The sequence below is a fragment of the Dipodomys merriami genome, unplaced genomic scaffold (assembly GCF_024711535.1).
Source record: "Dipodomys merriami isolate MVZ:Mamm:240054 unplaced genomic scaffold, mDipMer1.0.p SCAF_508, whole genome shotgun sequence".
Classification (NCBI taxonomy): Eukaryota; Metazoa; Chordata; class Mammalia; order Rodentia; family Heteromyidae; genus Dipodomys; species Dipodomys merriami.
The window spans coordinates 753,804-774,354 of NW_027206078.1; the positions used below are offsets into that span (position 1 = coordinate 753,804).

Genomic DNA, 20,551 nt, shown 5'->3' on the forward strand with positions numbered 1-20,551 from the left:
CTGGTAGAGGTGGGACTTGGAAATACACTCAAGTAACTCAATAGAGTGCTCATTAGCAGGCACTAATGAGCTGGAGTTTGGGGCTGTGAGCCCAGACACCACACCTACGGTTCAGAGCTGCTACCAGGTGGGTTCTGGCAGGATCCGGGGGAAGGAAGTGCCAAGAGGAGTTCTCTAGAGGTGCATCCTGAACCACTTGTGCAAAGTCCCTTCTGGGACTTGTTCTCCTTGCCACTAATTCAAAGTCTGGAGGATGAATTCATATGAATAAACAAAAATAATTGTCTCTGCTGTTGCAAGTACTGGGAGCATAAAAATAACCTATAATTGCTCTGTGATTCCCCAGGGACAAATTGGGGAAAAAATACCTCTTCTGGTAGATTGTAATAGTAAAATGTATCTAGTCAGCCTGACATTTTGAGTTTTATTAACTAGTGATTGAGTGATCATTTAATATTATTTCACTTATTAGTATAAATAACAAATTTATAGTATTAAGAATAGAAATACAGAGGAAACGGGGGGAAAGCAAAGGAAAGGGCAACACTGCCCCAAAGAGAAATGTATTACTCAAATTGTGAAGTGGTAACTCCTCTGTACAACACCTTAGCAATAATATTATATTAAAAAATAGAAATACAATAGCCAGGTGCCAGTGGCTCACGCCTGCAAACACCATGTTGCCCACATAGCTGAAATACCAGGAAAAAACTTGCTGGGAAATAAATCAAACACATCAGGAAAGTATACTTCCAAGTGTATCACAGGGGCTAAAAGAAGAATGGTAGCTGTGACAATCAGTTTCTATACAGGAAAAAAATTGCCAGCTCCAATAAGACCTGATACTCACTTAAGAAAGTACACATCATAGCCAAACACCAGTGACTCACACTTTATAATCTTAGCTTCTATGGAGGCTAAGATCAGAGGATCATTGATTGAGAATCAATCTCCAAATTCTCCTTGAGACTCTACCTCCAAAAAAATGTCCATGAGAATTGTTAGGTTTTTAAAAAGAGGTAGTGAGTAAGAATAGCACCATGCAAGTGCTATTCAGGTATGGGGTAGGTTTATTTAGATCTGCTGGGACCAGGCAAGGTTGGCACTCCACACGGCTGGCAAAAGGGAGTGTCTGGCCCTTCGTTAGGCCTTACATAGGGTAGGGGCGGGAAAGGTGTATTCCGGTAAAGGGAAGTGGGACCAGGTAAGAGGTGGGACCAAGTGGGAGAAAGGTGTGGCCACATCAGATTCAGACGTGACCTCATTGGATGCAGACATGACCTCTTCCAGGTGTACCAGTTGCCTAGGTAACGCAGGTACTGGAGGTTGGGGGGTGGGGGTCTGCTCACTATCCAGGAATAAACCTTACAAGAATCTATCTCTAAATAACTATTGGCTCAAGTCGTAAAGCACCAGCTGAGTAAGCAAGCTAACCAACTACATGGCCCAGAGGTCAAACCCTAGAATCAACAAAAAGATAAAAGAAGGAAAGGATAAAAAAAAAAGAAGAAAAGGAAGTATATGCCACATTTCTACTTTATACAATTGGTAATAGAGACAGTGTTTCTCTTTTAATAGGACCTTAAATCATGGAAATTGAAAGATGTAAAAACTGAATCATGAGACAGCATTTGCCAAGTGACATGGTTAATATAGCTCTCTCCATTATAGGACATGTCACAATAAACTAAAAAAATGCAAAGTTAAATTTCCAGAATGACTTAAGGACAGACCTCAGGCACAGAAGAAGATATGCTTGCCTACCTGAGAAGATGGAGGAGGGATAGGGAAGAATGAGGAGGGAGTGACAAAACTCCCAAGCATTGCCTCCAAGAGCTTTCCTGAGGTTAAAGCACCGTTAGAAAGCTGCCCATTTAACTTCATAGAAAAGCTTTCCGCTGCCTTCACACTGCCTCCTTACCATAAAAACGTTCCACTGGTTTTGTGGATAGACTTGATGGTCCGTGAGACAAATCAAAGCTTGTCTATCTTTGTAGATTCCTAAGTGTGCCCAATAAAGCAAGATCTATCTAGTGAAGGAGTTGGGTTTTTGTTTTGTTTTCCACAGCCGCATCCTGTTTTTAGATCATCCCCAGCACATTATAGATACTCATAATAGATAAACAGTTGCTGAGTTAACTTAAAATCATCTACGTGGGCAGTTCTTAGTATGTCTTTTTAAAAAGGCTAGCGTAGGACCAATTCTGAATGATCAACTCCACGGTAGTATTTGTTCTAGAAATGTACAGCTTAAAAAGAACGTCAGTTCTGTGGACTGAGGTAACCCATTCATTTCCCCCAAAGTACTGAAAAGAACCCTGTGTTTTGTTCAAACAAACACAGACTGCTCACAGCAGTATCATTTTCAATGGCCCCAAACGGCCCCAATCCACCCGTCCGTCCACTGGTGAATGGCTAGACACTGGCCATGCTCACACAGCAGAACGTGGCTCAGGCATGCAAAGCCCGCGGCGGCCATGCTCACACAGCAGAACGTGGCTCAGGCATGCAAAGCACATGGCGGCCATGCTCACACAGCAGAACGTGGCTCAGGCATGCAAAGCCCGCGGCGGCCATGCTCACACAGCAGAACGTGGCTCAGGCATGCAAAGCCCGCGGCGGCCATGCTCACGCAGCAGAACGTGGCTCAGGCATGCAAAGCCCGCGGCGGCCATGCTCACACAGCAGAACGTGGCTCAGGCATGCAAAGCACATGGCGGCCATGCTCACACAGCAGAACGTGGCTCAGGCATGCAAAGCCCGCGGCGGCCATGCTCACGCAGCAGAACGTGGCTCAGGCATGCAAAGCCCGCGGCGGCCATGCTCACGCAGCAGAACGTGGCTCAGGCATGCAAAGCCCGCGGCGGCGGCCTCGAGGCGCACCTCGGGGCGGGGCTGCCCAGGACCCAGGCCTGGCCGCCAGCCGCGCCCGCGCCATCGGAGGCCAGGGGGCCGGCCGGCCAGGCTCCCACCCCACCGCCGCCCCGCGCCTTACACAGATGGATGCTGACCACCTCGAAAGGACGCTCCACCGACTCCCGCCTGCACGCCCGCCAGGGCCGCAAGGGCGGAAACAGCCGCTCGGCGCTCTGAGATCTGATTGGCCAAGGCTCCCGGAGGCCCGGAAGAGGATATAGTGCTGCAGGGCCCGCCCCTCACACTGCGCTTGCGCAGAAAACAGCCACGCGGCGCTCTGAGATCTGATTGGCTAGGCCAATCAGAACCTGGGAGAGGCGGGAAGAGCCTGGGGGGGGGGGAGTTAGTGCTGCTGGGCCCGCCCCTCCCAGTGCGCTTGCGCAGTGCCCACTGCTGGCTGCCCCAGGAAGTGCGGCCTCCAGGGGAAGTACCGCCTCCGAGACCCGCAAGGCCGGTACCGGTTCCGGGTTCACACCCGACCCTGGGTGCCGCACCTGCCCTGCCGCCCGAGGCCGTGGACTCCTCTGCCAGCTGCTCCTCCCGCACACCGCGGCAGCGCTCGTGGAAAGGCGCGGGTGAGCCAGACTCCCACAAGCCCGAGTCCCCGAGCCCGAGGCCCAGCGGGAGGCCGGCGCTCCGAGGGCAGCAGCGAGGGCCTGTCCCCTGCACACTGTCCCCTGCAGACTGTCCCCTGCAGACTGTCCCCTGCACACTGTCCCCTGCACACTGTCCCCTGCAGACTGTCCCCTGCAGACTGCCCACTGCAGACTGTCCCCTGCAGACTGTCCCCTGCAGACTGTCCCCTGCACACTGTCCCCTGCACACTGTCCCCTGCACACTGTCCCCTGCAGACTGTCCCCTGCACACTGTCCCCTGCACACTGTCCCCTGCAGACTGTCCCCTGCAGACTGTCCCCTGCAGACTGTCCCCTGCAGACTGTCCCCTGCAGACTGTCCCCTGCAGACTGTCCCCTGCACACTGTCCCCTGCACACTGTCCCCTGCACACTGTCCCCTGCACACTGTCCCCTGCACACTGTCCCCTGCAGACTGTCCCCTGCACACTGTCCCCTGCACACTGTCCCCTGCAGACTGTCCCCTGCAGACTGTCCCCTGCAGACTGTCCCCTGCAGACTGTCCCCTGCAGACTGTCCCCTGCAGACTGTCCCCTGCACACTGCCCACTGCAGACTGTCCCCTGCAGACTGTCCCCTGCAGACTGCCCACTGCAGACTGTCCCCTGCAGACTGCCCACTGCAGGCTGTCCCCTGCAGACTGTCCCCTGCAGACTGCCCACTGCAGACTGTCACCTGCAGACTGTCCACTGCAGACTGCCCACTGCAGACTGTCCCCTGCAGACTGCCCACTGCAGACTGTCCCCTGCACACTGTCCCCTGCAGACTGTCCCCTGCAGACTGTCCCCTGCAGACTGTCCCCTGCAGACTGCCCACTGCAGACTGTCCCCTGCAGACTGTCCCCTGCAGACTGTCCACTGCAGACTGTCCCCTGCAGACTGTCCCCTGCAGACTGTCCCCTGCAGACTGTCCCCTGCAGACTGTCCCCTGCAGACTGCCCACTGCAGACTGTCCCCTGCACACTGTCCCCTGCAGACTGTCCCCTGCAGACTGTCCCCTGCAGACTGCCCACTGCAGACTGCCCACTGCAGACTGTCCCCTGCACACTGTCCCCTGCAGACTGCCCACTGCACACTGCCCACTGCACACTGCCCACTGCAGACTGTCCACTGCAGGCTGCCCACTGCAGACTGTCCCCTGCAGACTGCCCACTGCACACTGCCCACTGCAGGCTGCCCACTGCACACTGCACACTGTCCACTGCAGTCTGCCCACTGCAGGCTGCCCACTGCAGACTCCCCAGTGCAGACTCCCCAGTGCAGACTGCCCAGTGCAGACTGTCCACTGTAGACTGTGCACTGTGGACTGTCCACTGCAGACTGTCCACTGCAGAATGTCTATTGCAGCAGCCAATGTAGACTGTGCACTGTAGACTGTGCACTGTAGACTGTGCACCGTGGACTGTCCACTGCAGCTGTCCACTGCAGCTGTCCACTGTGGACTGTCCACTGCAGGCGCTCCCTCGCGGAGTGCCCGTGGGGAGCCTCGAGGTGTTTCTTGTGGTGGATTGGGCTGACTGTCTTCTCTTCGACAGAGAGAAGGGGCAGCGCAGCCCAGCCATGCCTCCTGCAGCTCCCGGCAGCCTGCTCTTGGCTTGTAGCCTGGCTGTTGTGCCCTTCTTCACAGGTGAGCGGATGGGATGCCGTCCCCCTGGCTCCTGCCTTGTCTCTATTTCTTCTTCAATACTGACTTGAGTGTCACCATCCCTTTTGGGCCCTGGACTCCTCATGACCCCTTAGTGAACTAGTAGACATGACCTGTGCCCTCAAAATGCTTTGGTCTGTTCACCAGCGCTGGAGACGGAGTCCCAGTGTCAAGTCCAGGCCAGCTGTCGAGCCCAACAGCTCCTTTTTAGAGAACTTACTCTTTGATTCCTTCCTGCGGACATGTGAGGAATTAGGAGCTCAGGTAGCTCTGACATGTGCCTGGCCTTGTGAGGTCTGCGCCTCATGCAGAGCAGCTCTGGGAGCGGGAGCTGTGGCTCCAGTGATAAGAGCACCAGTTTTGAGAGATAAAGCTAAGGGACGGCACGCAGGCCCTGAGTTCAAACCCCAGGACTAGAACAAGAACAACGACAAAAAAGGCATTCTGGCATTTTGACCGTTTGGTTGCCACACACGTAATCCACAGGAGGTTGGCAGGAGGATCAAAGTTTGAAACCAGCCTGGAGAACACCTTAAAAAAAAAAAAAAAGGAAAAGGTGAGCCAGAACGCAGGGCCCGAGACCCAAGCCCAGAACCAGGCAACCGCGGCTGAATAGTTTGCTGTTTGCTGTTTTTGTTTTTGTTTTTTCTCTAGAGCTGACTTGTGTTGGAGAAATGAGTGAATAAGTAAAATATTCACCATTATAAAATAGATCATTAGCTTTGCTCAAGTAGTTCTAGTTACTTCTGCTTCTTCCCTGATCTCGAACAGGGCTATTGGGCTTCTCTGCAGATAGCATTATCCACCCCGGTTGCTCTCCAGATGCAGCAGACGAGGTCCTTCAGTTCACACTTCATAATTATTGCTGCCAGGCCCTCGTCCACCCCATGTCCCCGAGCCGGTCCTCGAATCCAGTGGCTCTGACAGCTCCTGCCCACCGCTCACGTTGTACCTTTGAATAAATGCACAACAGACAAACACAACTGAATTCCCATCAGTGAACCAGATATCTTCCCGAGAGGTTAGGGCATCTTCTGGCAAGAAAAATTCAGGCAAGATTTTAACATCGTGAAGGTGATAGGAAAGTTCATTAGAAAAGAATGGTAGAGAAAGAGCACGCAGCACCGGCATGCTGGGGGAAGACAACAGGTCCGCCCGTCCAGCCATCTCGAGCCGTTTTCCTCCTCACAGAGACTGACCGTGGGTTGAGTCAGGAATTTTTTTTTTTTTACAGAGACTGACCGTGGGTTGAGTCAGGATTTTTTTTAAAAATAGAAACTGACCGTGGGTTAAGTCAGGATTTTTTTTTTTTTTGTAGCCCCCGTCACCATTTTCTTGTCTGGCAGGATTTGGCTTATCAGATCATCCTGCCATCTGCAAATTCTATGAATGCTTGCTTTCCCAGTAACTGGGCCACTGTCTTTCCTTGTCCTCATGTTTCTCTGGAATTGGGAAAGTCTTGCCAGCCACCACGCTGCTCCCCATTACCAGGTACCAGTCAGAATTGCTCATGAGCCAGTTTAGAACTTTAATAAGAAAAGTAAGCACAATTTCATATTAAATTCCAACTCTGCCTTAATGTTCACAGAAAGATGGGGAAAATCCAACAATTCAGGATCACTATGAATAGCTGGGAGGAGTGACATTAACTTGCCTGAGGTTATTAAGATTTTCACAGAAACAAAAGCCCAAAGTAGAAAAGACAAGAGCTTTGATTTTCATTAAGAATTCCATTCCACAATCGTTTAATCGAAGCTGCTACTAGCTGTCTGCAGCAACACAGGTGTGTGCATTTGGTGTGACTGACTTTACTTACACTTGATGTTAATTAATTTGAATTTAAACACAACTCTGGAAGAACTTCAAAATAGTTTGGTGTGAAGAGCTCACCAAGGAAGAATGTGAAACATATTTCTGAGAAGTAGAAGGTGTCTGTATTATTGTGTTGTTGGTTAGTTTTCTTTTGTTCTTTTAAGGTCTTTTTAGGTATTGATTTTAAGCTTATTTTTCTGCAGGTTTTGTTTTGGTGCGGGGCTTGAACTTGGGGCCTCATGAACTTGCTTGGCTTTTTCACGCACGGCTGAGGTGTTACGTCTTGAGCCACACCTGCATGTTCTGCTTACCTCTGGTTAATTAGACATAAGCGTCCTGTGCGTGTTTCTCAAGGCTTCAAACCTTTATCCTCAGATCTCAGCCTCCCAAGTGGCTACAGTTAGAGTTTTTATAATTTCCTTTTTGTCTCTCCATGATTTTAAATTACTTGGGACTGGGCTTCATCATATAATATTCTAGGAAGCCAGGCACGGTTCGCCGTGGATCTCAGAGCATCGCCACGCTTGCAGGACCTGCAGTCCTTGGTCTGCTGGTCATCCTGTCATCTCAGCCTTCACTTCAGGCTCCTGCTCTTCCTGCCTTCACTCAGCGCCACCCCAGCCCACCTGCCCAGGTAGAGACCTGGTTATCCTCTCCTTTGCAGGGACCAGGGTGGTATAGCACAATATCCCAAAGCTATTCGTTAAACTGAAAAAAAGTTAAAATATTTTGCATCCTCTACCTGGGCAGTTTACCCTCGACTTCTCTCATAGTTTTAACTAAGTGTTCCATGCCGGGACACGGTAGCCCTGGGGGTTCTGTCCTGCTCTCCCACACAGACTTGCCCTGCTTTCCTACGAAGCGCATCCTGATCGCGAGTGAGAACTGGTCCTGAAGCCCCCCCTCCCCGCTCCCTGCCCTGCTGAGAGGCCTCGGTCTACTTGAACAGGGGCCTGCAGGGTCCGGTGTCAGTGGCTCACACCCGTAGCTCTTAACTACTCAGGAGGCTGAGATCTGAGGATTGGAGTCTGAAGCCAGCCCAGGCAGGAAATCTGTGAGACTCGTATCTCTAATCGACCATTAAAAAGTCAGAAGTAGAGCTGTGGCCCAAAGTGGTATAGATCTGGCCTTGAACATAAAGACTCAGAGACGGTGCCCAGGCCCTGACTTCAAGCCCTAGTAGAAGCACTCAAAATGAAGGAAGAAAGAAAGAAGGGAGGAAGAAAGGAAGGGAGGGAAGAAAGGAGAGGAGAGAGAGAGAAGAGAAAAAGAAAAGAAAAAGGAGGGAAAAAAGAAAGGAAAAGGAAAACAGAAAAGAAAAGGAAGAGAAGTTGTGGGGTTCTTGGTGCTCAGGCAAGGTGAGGCCCGGGAACACTGGGCACTGGTGTGTCCCGTGAGTGTGTCCCGCGAGTGTGTCCCGTGAGCGTGTCCTGTGAGCGTGCCCCATGAGTGTGTCCCGTGAGCGTGTCCTGTGACTGTGTCCTGTGAGTGTGTCCCGTGAGCGTGTCCTGTGAGCGTGCCCCATGAGTGTGTCCCGTGAGCGTGTCCTGTGAGCGTGTCCTGTGAGTGTGCCCCATGAGTGTGTCCCGTGAGCGTGTCCTGTGACTGTGTCCTGTGAGTGTGTCCCGTGAGCGTGTCCTGTGAGCGTGCCCCATGAGTGTGTCCCGTGAGCGTGTCCTGTGAGCGTGCCCCATGAGTGTGTCCCGTGAGTGTGTCCCGTGAGCGTGTCCTGTGAGTGTGTCCTGTGAGCGTGTCCTGTGAGTGTGCCCCATGAATGTGTCCCGTGAGTGTGTCCTGTGTGTCCAGTGAGCGAGTCCCACGAGTGTGTCCCTCGAGCGTGTCCTGTGAGTGTGTCCCGTGAGTGTGTCCCTCGAGCGTGTCCCTCGAGCATGTCCTGTGAGTGTGCCCCATGAGTGTGTCCCGTGAGCGTGTCCTGTGAGCGTGCCCCATGAGTGTGTCCTGTGAGCGTGCCCCATGAGTGTGTCCCGTGAGTGTGTCCTGTGAGCGTGCCCATGAGTGTGTCCCGTGAGCGTGTCCGGCAATGGGCACCGCACACTCTCATTTTATGATGGAAGCAGAGCCTGGGGAGTCCAGAGAGCTCCAGGCTTGGAGGAAGGTCAGCAAATCACAGCTGCCTTTGGTAGCCTGAGAACACTCTGCTGTTGAGTGCTGTGCTGTTGGGTGCTGTGCTGTTGGGTGCTCTGCTGTTGAGTGCTCTGCTGTTGGGTGCTGTGCTGTTGGGTGCTGTGCTGTTGAGTGCTCTGCTGTTGGGTGCTGTGCTGTTGAGTGCTCTGCTGTTGGGTGCTGTGCTGTTGGGTGCTCTGCTGTTGGGTGCTCTGCTGTTGAGTGCTGTGCTGTTGAGTGCTCTGCTGTTGGGTGCTGTGCTGTTGGGTGCTCTGCTGTTGGGTGCTGTGCTGTTGAGTGCTCTGCTGTTGGGTGCTGTGCTGTTGAGTGCTCTGCTGTTGAGTGCTCTGCTGTTGGGTGCTCTGCTGTTGGGTGCTGTGCTGTTGGGTGCTCTGCTGTTGGGTGCTGTGCTGTTGAGTGCTCTGCTGTTGAGTGCTCTGCTGTTGGGTGCTCTGCTGTTGAGTGCTCTGCTGTTGGGTGCTGTGCTGTTGGGTGCTCTGCTGTTGGGTGCTGTGCTGTTGGGTGCTGTGCTGTTGAGTGCTCTGCTGTTGGGTGCTGTGCTGTTGGGTGCTCTGCTGTTGAGTGCTGTGCTGTTGGGTGCTCTGCTGTTGGGTGCTGTGCTGTTGAGTGCTCTGCTGTTGGGTGCTGTGCTGTTGAGTGCTGTGCTGTTGAGTGCTGTGCTGTTGGGTGCTGTGCTGTTGAGTGCTCTGCTGTTGAGTGCTCTGCTGTTGAGTGCTGTGCTGTTGGGTGCTCTGCTGTTGGGTGCTCTGCTGTTGAGTGCTGTCGCTGCTGCTCACTTCTTTTCTTGGCCCTTAGCTTTCCCCAGGCTTTCTCTGTAGCTCCTTCCCCTCTGCTCTGCCCAGGCTGGTTCCCTGGAGCCACCCAGCCCTGTCCTAGCTCATGACGAGGGACAGTGGGTGGACAGGGAGCCAGCCGCCTTAGTTAAGTTCACTAAGACATTGTTACGGAGACTCAAAGACAAAGAACGCAGGCAGAATCAGCCTCCTTGGTGTTGGTGGGGCTCCTGCCAGAGCGGTCTGTGCCGCACACCCCTCCTAAGACCACCTTGCAGCTGTGTGGAGCTGGAGCTCCTTCAGCTGGCAGCGTCAGCCTCTCAGGGAGCACTGGGCCGGCCCTGGACCCGGACCTCTCCCCTTCCTTCCCACACTGCTGTTCCCCTCTGTAGTTTTCATTATCATCTCATCTACCATCCTTTGTTTTTAATCTATCTCCTTCTTCAGAAGGTAAGCTCTGTATGGACAGCCATTTCTGTGCTAATTCCAGTACTGACCTGAAGGAGTTAGAAATTGCTACATGAGGCTGGGTGCACTTTCTTAGGCCTGCCGTTCCAGCTACTGATGAGTCTGAAATTGGATGGCTCCAAGGGGAAAAATGCAAGCTAGACTCAATCGGGAAAAAAAAAAATCATTAAATAAAGTGCCTGGCTCAAATAGTGGCGCATCTGTCTAGCAAGTTTGAAATTCCAAGACTGCTGAAAACAGACTTCTATGAGGGCTGCCAGGGTGGGGAGCAGTTGGATGAGATGGTCTGTTTCTAGACTGTTCTGAGAACAGAGCCCACTTTCTGGTGTGTGTGTGTGTGTGTGTGTGTGTGTGTGTGTGTGTGTGTGTGTGTGTGTGTGTGTGTGTGTGTGTGTGTGTTACTGTAAACAAGTCTAAGTGATGTTTTATTTTTATTTTATTAGAGTTGTTAGTAGGAGAAACATTTTGGGTTTTTAACATAGTTCAGTTGTTTGTTTAGGCGTCCCCCTTTTTTTAACCGGTTTTGTTTTCTGACAGTCTCCTGGGAGCTCAGACTGAGTGACCTGGAGGAAAAGGTCGTTGACGAATTCAGCTCCAGTGGCTTCAGGTGCCCGACGTGCCTGGCTGTGCAGGGGAAGAAATGTGATGTGGAGCTCAGATGGTGTGCTGCAGATAAAATAAAGTGTGTTGAGTTCTTTGGCATCATAAACACAGGTACTGCTCTAAACGTGGCGTTCTGCAGCCACCAAGAGGTAGAGGGCAGGTGCCTGTTAAGGTTCGGGAGAAGCCTGCTTTGGCCCAAACCTCTTAGGCACGGTGACCTCGAGGTGCATTGCCCTTGGAGACATGCCCTTTCCTTTCTCCTGTTCATTCACTTCTGAATGTGTACGTGCATGGATCGGCAGACTTCAAAGATGCTGTCTCAGCAGACTGAGGCTTTGGCCTCTGTGTAGGAGGGAGGGTCTTTTTGCCCTGGATTTTAAAATTTCAAAGTAAAAGCTTTGGGGAGAGGCCATGAATAGGTTTCAGTAACATCATAAAAAGTAACGTACTGTGCTTTGAAAAAAGTCAGCGTAAACTTGTAAAACAAAGACACAAGTTAGCAGTGACTTAGGAAGGTAGGATCACTCATGGCCGGGGTGGGCTGTCCTGTGGGGGCGGGGCTGCTCCCGGCATTGTTTTCACCACGCCCATCTCTCCTGCTGACCTTGGGGACCCGTCCGGAAGCGTATCATCAGGAAGGTGATGGCGGGGCCTAGCCACATTGCTTCATCTCCTGAAGTCTTACATTTCTGCCTGCTATCATTTATGAAACATAATGATTTGGTTTTGCTTTAGAATAGCAGTGAAAGATGGTATCCAGAGGTGGAAAGATTAAATTATTGAGAGCAAAGACTATCTGCCATGTAAAAGAACATACATGAAGGCGCTTTAAAATGCAAAAAAACCAAAACCAAAACCAAAAACCAACAACAACAAAAACCCAACCATGGCCAAATGCTAGCTTTCCATGGCCGTTGCTATTTCTTAATAGACAACCAAGACCAAGAATAAGGGAGGAATAGATTTATGTCTTTTTATTACAAGTACATAACTGAATTACAGATACACCAGCTTCTTGAGTATCGATAGCATACAAGATGCTCAAAGTATTTCAATTTCTGATATCTATTGGCATAAGGTATCTCTAAAAGTGTATGCTAGATTCTCCAAATAGTAATTTGGGTTAGAAACACGTTCTTTTAATAATGCTTAGAAGGCATACCAATATTTGACTGACACAGATTATAAGGAAATTTAAGTATTCGAAGGCCCCATGTGTGGAGGAAAACATTCTAGCCCATTGCCTGTGCTAGAGATATCAGTATTGGGCAAGTCACTGAAGAGGGTAGCTGACTTATGTCCTATGACAGGCCAGAGAGAAGGGGGAATATAAAGGAGGAGGAGGAGGATGGAGGAGGAAGAGGAGGAGGAAGAGGAGGAGGAGAATGAAGTCTTACTGTATGGCTTCTTGCAGGTAATAACAGCAACATCGTCGTTGAAATGAAGAAGTGCATACCAACCAGTCTCTGCGGTGGGAGAATAACGTCTTACATGGGTCTTCCAGTCGCCAATGGGAGCACGGTGTGCAAATCGGCCGTCAGAAACGCGGCCAGCCCCCGGCACCCCGCGGCCGGCCCCCGGCACCCCGCGGCCGGCTTCCTCCTCCTTGTCCTGGAGAAGCTACTTCATTAGCCCCAACAAAGGCCCGGCTGTTTCCAGTTATAAACGAAGTTGCTTTCTTTGTTTACAGTTTTGTTAACGACTCCTGATTTCTCCACGGGTTTAGTCAGTTGTCCCTTTATTTTCTCCTTGTGTGTGCTCCGCTTCGCAAAGGTGGGTCAGGGTAAAGTCAGGTCCTTGTCTTTCAAGTCACCGAAATCCGTGTAAGCACATGGACAAGCAGAAGCACACGGGTCCATTGATTTGGCCACGTGGTAGAAGTGGGAGGTGGTGAACTGGATCAGGGAAGCGTGAAGGTTTTAGACGCGGGGCTGGAGAGTCAGGCAGAGGTCACAGCGCAGCAGCTGGCTGGAAGAGTGTGCCGGGAGCGGGGGGGGGGGGGGGGGGGGGGCGCTGACTTGGAGTCGGCCTGCTCTGCTGGGAACCGTGGAAGGCGCTGACTCCGAGCCACCCCAGGTCCCTGCCAGGAATTCAGGATCCAGCCTCGGCGTCAGTCAGGTGCTAGCACCACCACTGTGTTCCTTGTTTCTGTCGCTAACTGCACAACACAGGTGATTCTAATTTTTAGCTATTTGTTAAAATACAATAACGGTGTGGCTGGGAGGAAAACACTGAAATGGTTGTTTTGCATCACATGGAAAGGCCTTCAATTAAACGCCCCAACAGTTACACTCAGGGGCCAGAGGTCTCTAATGATAGAGAGTGCTATAAATGACTTAGGCAATATAATTCTGAACAAAGGACTATTTTTTTTTTCTGAAAGGGCTTCCAAATTTATAAAGAAATGCCAGTTCATGATTCCCCAAGCCAAGTTAATGGCCTAAATACTTTCTACTCTTTCACATCTGTCAGAGTAAAAAAACTCGGTTAAATATATTGGTTGTATCATGGTAAGTGGTAACTTACATTTTCTTACCAATACCCAGTACAAAAAATATGAACTAATTTTATGAAAAAAAGAAAGAGAAGCTTAGTTGTGTTATTGCTAAATAGATATGTGAATTCATCTTGAAAATGAAGTTTTCCACGAGTCATAATGACTGCCCATTTGGAATAGAAATCATATTTCACACACTAGGAGCAAACACAGAAGGGACTTAGCCGTTTGTGTCCATGCATTTTAGGGAACACTTGGATGACCAGCAGCCTGCAGCAGAGCAGAGATTATTAGCATTATTTGCTGCTGGGTGACCAGCAGCCATTCCTCCCAGAAAACTCCAGAGAGGCACGGCCAGCCCGCCATCTGAGAGGCTGCTGGGAAGCCAGGCACACGCACTCTAGCTGCCCAGGAGGCTGAGGTCCGCGGATCATGGTTTGAAGCCAGAAAAGTTTGCGAGATTCTTACCTCCAAGTAGCCACCAAAAAGTTGGAAGTGGATGTGGCTCAAGCTTGGGGACAGGACCTAGGTTCAGGCCCCAGGACAGCACGCACACGCATGCACACGCACACCCACGCACACACACACGCACGCACACACACGCATACGCACACACGTGCACACGCACACGCACACGCACGCATGCACACACGCATGCATACACACACACACAAAGTGCAGTTAGCCCTCCCTCTTTAGAAATCCTGCTTTCAGGCAAAGGATAGAAATCAATTCAGGGTGCTGTGATTGTTTTAGGGTATCATCATACTTTTAGGGTCTCCTTTGGGACTTCAGGATTCGCCAAGGATGATCAAACCCTTTTGACTGGTCTCTGCTCACATGTCTCAGTTAAAATGGATGTGCTAAAACAGCTGATTGGTGCAACGCCAAGCCTCATAGTTCGGCAGACTAACGCAGCAAGAGGCTGCTTTCCACCGTACATGGCTCACGCCTTCAGCATTCTTTTGGTATGACTATTTTATTTTGGGTTTCCTTCAAATAGCAACTTATGGATGATCGTTTTCTGCCATACGGAGACTCCGTGTGCCCTGGAGCACAGGTCCACACCCCACCATCCACAGGTGTGGAGAGAGCATACGAGATGGTTGATGGTTCCAAGGAGACCTGGGGAAGAATGCTTCCCTTAGCCCACAAAGAACAGCAAAGAGAACTCTGAGATACGGTATGGCTTGGGCCAAGAAGGGAAAAGGAAACCCACTAGCACAATCACAGCAGGGCCTGATTTGAATAGAGACACATTCTGATCTTACAACCCCTCATTTGAAAAACACATTCTAGGGCCCCCTTTGGTGTAACTTCAGGAGATAAGCTGTACCCTCCAGGAGACTGAATATGGGAGAATCAAGGCGGCCATTTGATCGGAGTTACCATAAAGACACCTGTGAAGTACGGTGGTGCCTGAGTGCTTCCCAACCCTGCCATGGCGGCCACAGCTTTCTGGGATCTTGGCCTATGTATTTTCATCCTTTAATCTAAGTATTTAAAACTACCTTCACAGAAAATCTCTGTCTGTATCCAGTGCACAGAGCAAGAAGCCCACACTCCTGAGTCTGAGATAGGGGACATAGATCCCATGCACCTGCAACTTCAACAAACTGGTAAAAGCCTCCCCGGGCCTTGAATTGCTCATGGAGAAACATTTTCTTAGCCGTGGGAGTAAGGATTAGAAGCAGCAATGAAGAATATCAGAAAAGAGATGTGCTCTGGGATTTGTGCCTGCAGATGTGGGTTCTAATGGGAATTGAATCCCGGAGATTCTTACAGATACCTCTCAGACTCTTAAGATGTACAATAGGGGAGGAAAAAGAAGCTCCTAGAGAATGAATAAGGATTTCTTTTAACCTAAAGTAAAATGAATAAGCAACTCCATACAGACTTATACAAGTTTCAGGTTTGTTTGTTTTTAATTGTCTCCCATTGGAGAAAGAAACAATCCAAGAATGACAACACGTCCAGGTCTGTAGGATTATGGGATCATGCCAGTGCCTGAACAATTAAATAAAGAGCTTCAGCAGGAAGACACCAGCCAGGACTGAGGAGATGGTGGACGCCTGTCGGGGGCTTGCGTCCACAGCCCTGGAACAGGAGGTGCGTATTTGTGTTGACCCCATTAGAGTGACGTCCTCCAGGTTGCAGGCAGATTCAGTTGCACAGCCCTTTCCAAAAAATTCCAAGGAAGTCTCACCATCTTTGGTTCCTGCCAAAAAAAGAGAGAAAAGCCTCAGGAGTGAGTCTCTGCGCCTGCTGCTCTCCCCGGCACGTCACTTCCAGTGGTCAGAGCGCCTCTGGCTCAGGAAGAGACGGTCGCCATTTTCTCTCTGGTAGAGGAGAGCCCTTACGGGGGGACTGAGCCTGGGGCCTCTGTGTGCGGGAGGAGAGCTGTGGCCGACAGAGGCAGAAGCTCTGGAGTCTGGCTAAAACTCTTGTGAGGTATACGCGTCTTCTTCCTTAGATTTGCATTGTTTGGGGAAAACAATCGAAAATAGTATAGCGTTCCCTTTCAAGATAAGGCTCCTTCTTCCAAAGGCCCCGGGGAGTAATACTGTGAAAACTCTACGCTGCCCATGTAATTTGGAGTGAAAGACTATGTCCTCATCAGTGGCTTCATTCCCCTTCTGAATCTTACGTGACATCCCACGTGCCCCGGCATCCCAACTCCGGACCAAGTTCCCTCCCGGGCCAGCCTCAGATTACCAGCCACAGCCTCAGCTGACAGCTGGCAGCAGTCAGCAGCCACAGACACCACGGGCCGGCCGCCCCTCCACGCGGGGCCCACGCTCACACCTACAGGTGCTGAGGGGCCAATGACCGGTGGTGGACGCGGTGGAGTTTTGACGTAACTAGTTCGTTATCCACCAGATGGCTCGTGCCCTAGATCTACCCTTTCAGAAGAGGAACCTCAATGCTTGGGAAAAAATACTGGTACCTGTGCCAGTGACCTCCACACAGCTCTTCTCCGGCCCTGTGCATTTCAGAGGAGCCGGGACGCAGGAAGACTCTTTCTCGGAGTAGCAGGCAGGACATTCAACTCCATTGGTGACTGAGGACTTCTGAAACACTGAATGAAGAGAGGTCAGTTTTCATCCTGAGGCCTAGGCACGAAAAATAGCTAGGAATATGACTACCCACCTCCACCCCGGGTCGTGATTCCTCCCAAAGAATTTACAGCCGTGATGGCATTGGTGGGCAAAAGGGCCGTAAAGAAATCCAGTGGTACTGTCCCCTTGTATCAATGACCCTCTTCACCTTCGCAGGAGAAAGCTATCTACACAATGGGGAAAAGGGTCACTTCTGATCTAAAAGAATGCTCTAAAATGTGTTCAGGGCTCACACCTGCAGTCCCGCCTCTCGAGGAGGTGAATGGGGCCTTAAGGTTACTTAAGCCTAGCAGTGTAAGACGGGCCTCAACAAAGGAAAACCAGTGTGGAGCCAGGAAATGAGATTCTAACATCGCAGCCAGCGAGCACATCTGCTAGGAGGCAGAAGTTTCGAAGAGCAAACCTCTAGGCCTCAAAGGCATCTTGACAGACCCCAGCAGCCCACCATCATCCCAGCTACTCGGGAGGCTGAGATATGAGGATCACAGTTCAAAGCCAGCCTGAGTGGGAAAGTCTGTGAGACTCTTGTCTCCAATGAAGCACCAAAAAGCCGTAAGTGGAGCTGTGGCTCAAGAGGCAGAGCACTAGCCTTGAGCAGAAAAGCTCAAGGACAGTGTCCAGGCCCTGAGTTCAAGTACAGGACCAGTACCAATCCCCCCACCAAAAAAATACCCCCCCAAAAAAGCCAGTGTGAGAAATTATATGGACGAAGAAGATGCCAACGGGATGCAAAGCAAAGCATTTGTTTCTTTGTTTGTAAAATGGGCTTTGAACGCAGGCCAGGGTGACCCCTAGCTTTTCCAGCCAGGCTGACACTCTTTCCACTTGAACCATAGCTCTACTTCCAGCTTTTGGGGGACTAACTGGAGCCAAGAGTTTCACAGACTTTTCTTCCCCAGGCTAATTTCAAACCACAATTCTCAGAGGTTAGAGACTCCTAAGTAGCTAGAATTACAGGCACGAGCCACTGGCCCCTGGCCAAATCAAAGCCTTTCACTCTACACTCAGTCTCTCTATACACCCACTATTAGAGAAAACCCCGAGAACCAGCCCTGCCCTCAGCTGTCAGGCAGCCTCCCAAACAGGAGAGACGCTTATTTATATCCAACCTCGACCCTTCCAGCAGACAGTGAAAGTAGAAGCAATTAGCAGGCAAAACCCCGGCATCTCCGCAGTAGAAATAGGTTCTAGTCAGGCACCCACAAGTTAGAGAAAAAAAGCCACAGGACAGAGACAGGAGCGAAGGGAGACACAGCGAAGTTGGCACTTACCCGGAAAGTTCTGGTTGCATCTGTCAGCTTGGCAGCATTGGCGCTTGTACTCAAAGGTCCTCTGCTCCCCGAGTGTGGCAGAGAACGACAGCGGCACGCAGCCAGACAAACAGCCCTTCTCCTTGAACCCTGCAAACGCAGTCCCTGCAGAAAGGGGCGGGGCAGCCTAAGTCACCCTTCAAGGATCCACCCCTCCATCCACCCCTCCAAATACCCCTCCACCCACCCCTCCATCCACCCCTCCATCCACCCCTCCACCCACCCCTCCATCCACCCCTCCAAATACTCCTCCATCCACCCCTCCATCCACCACCTCCATCCACCCCTCCATCCACCCCTCCATCCACCCCTCCATCCACCCCGCCTGCCTACCTCCTGCTGGCCAGGGCTTACTGTGAGGCAGAATGTGCTGGAAGGAGTGAGCCCCCCCGTTCCCCCATCCCCCCATTCCCCCGTCCCCCCGTTCCCCCATTCCCCTGCTCCCCGTTCCCCTGTCCCCCCATTCCCCCGCCCCCCTGTTCCCCCGTTCCCCTGTCCCCCCATTCCCCGCCCCCCTGTTCCCCCGTTCCCCTGTCCCCCCATTCCCCGCCCCCCTGTTCCCCCGTTCCCCTGTCCCCCCATTCCCCCGCCCCCCTGTTCCCCCGTTCCCCTGTCCCCCCATTCCCCCGCCCCCCTGTTCCCCCGTTCCCCTGTCCCCCCATTCCCCGCCCCCCTGTTCCCCCGTTCTCCCGCCCTCCCGTTCCCCTGCCCCCCGCCCCCCAGGGCACCTGCAGCGTGGGCAGCGTGGCCGTGTGGCTGATGTCTGTGGCGACTCACCAGACTTGTTCCAGAACTGCATGTTGGTGAAGCAGCCATCGGTGCTTTCACAGGTCTTTGGTGTCTGGGTGCACGTTTCCAGCAGGCAGTCTTCACAGGTGACTGTCTCTACAACAAGGACACGCGCATTGCTCAAAACCAATTCAGGAAAGGAAGCTGTCAGGCACTGTAGCTGCTTCCAGTACCGGAAACATGCCTGGAGACGGGACTCCACGAGGCTCTGTCCTCCAGGGACTGACCACCCCACCCCGGGGCCTTCCCTGCCCCCCCCCAGCATGTTGGAAGAAAGGCGTTGTTTGTGTTCTCTTACCCACAGTGCTGAACACACAGGTGGCCAGGACGCAGACGCAGAGGAGCCTCCGGGGCACGGAGAGCCGGGGCATGGCCGCTCGGTGAGAGTCTGCAAAGAGGGGCCACGTGGTCAGCACTGTGGGGCTCTGCCGGACGCAGCCGCAGACGGGGTGGTGGTGAAGATGACCGCGCCGCCATCACGCAGACGGGGTGGTCGTGAAGATGACCGTGCCGCCATCACGCAGACCGCTGTCTATTGGATAATTAATGTTCCAGATACCACCACAGGGCAAGGAGTAAGTTTAACCAACAGACACTGTCTTTCCTCGACTTCCACATTTATAGGTTCAGATTGGACCTGGGAACAGGTAAGGGAGGTACAGGAAAATAGACAGAAAGGGGGCCTGTTCCAAGAAGGAGATGATAAAAAATCAGGGATTTCCTCATGAAAATAAGTACCTACAGGGACTCGGTCAGCCACGCACCGTGCGTCTTTACCTGGCACAGGATAAAATCCAGCGCAGCCGGGATTTTCACGGCATGCGTCAGCCTCCATCAGCTCTGCAGCCAGTCAGGGTCTCCTCCGGACCCCGGCTCCCACAGGCCCGGAGCTCTAAGTCAGCCTTCCAAAACACAGACTGTGTTGTCATCCAGTCACTCATTTGCAAGTGAAAAGCGACCAACTCCTAGATCTGTGCCATATGGGGCTCTTTGGGGGGACACAAAATGAAAGTGCTATTTCCATCATGAAGACATTCAGGAAAAAACAGCTTTCTCTCAAGGCTTTTCACACAGCAGGGGCCCTTCCTTGTGTGGGTACAGGAGGTGTTAGAGCCCCACATCAGACCTCCACAGCTGAGACAAATGGCCTGGAGTTACTCAGCTTGCTCACTCTGCTGCTGCTCAACCATTTGATTCAAGGTGCCAGGTGGGCTTTTTGCTGGGTTTTGTTGTTGCTGTTGTTTTTATTGGAGGTAGGAGTCTCATGGACTCTTCTGACTAGCTATTTTCAAGCAATAACCTTCCAGATTTGAGCCTCCTGAGTAGTTTGGAGAGCCTGTGTAAGCTGCCAGCAGCTAGAAACCATTCTCATAGAGAATGTGCTATGTGCTTAGGAAGGTGTTTTGGCTGAGCGCATGGATCTATCCATTCTGAAGTTGCCCCCCACTCCGGCGTCCCCACCCCACAGGGAACATGCTCACCAACGGTCCTTCTGATGTTCTTCTGCAGGGACAGCCTCCGGGTGGAGGAGCCAAGAAATGAGGGGAGATGCGGGCGGCAGCAGCGAAGGCAGCCCCGCTTTCTCCTACTTTTATAGGGCCGGTCACATGGCCCTGCCGGCCCTCACCGCCTGCTCCTCACCCCAGGGCCGCCCTCCCAGCCCCACGCCTGCACAGCCAGTTCCTGGAAGAGGCTCACCCCGCCCCTAATGAAAGTACACACCTCCCCGGTGAGAATGTGGTAGCTGCACGCGTTATTTCACAACTAATAACTTCCTTTTTTCTATCCTTAGATCCCGGTGCGCCTCCCCCGCCCTGCGCCCGTGTGTCCGTCTCCCACCCCG

General features: G+C 52.0%; 1 protein-coding gene across 1 annotated transcript; it reads right to left on the reverse strand.

Annotated features, from left to right (window-relative positions):
- Positions 1-15,393: 15,393 nt before the first annotated feature.
- LOC138810752 (protein RoBo-1-like) lies at positions 15,394-20,310 on the reverse strand. Its single transcript, XM_069997957.1, has 6 exons — positions 20,190-20,310; positions 19,007-19,096; positions 18,697-18,804; positions 17,881-18,024; positions 16,438-16,569; positions 15,394-15,708 (listed from the first exon to the last, which is right to left on the reverse strand). Exons 2-6 carry the CDS (start codon positions 19,077-19,079, stop codon positions 15,506-15,508), a joined length of 660 nt encoding a protein of 219 aa, XP_069854058.1. The 5' UTR covers positions 19,080-19,096; positions 20,190-20,310; the 3' UTR covers positions 15,394-15,505.
- Positions 20,311-20,551: the final 241 nt, after the last annotated feature.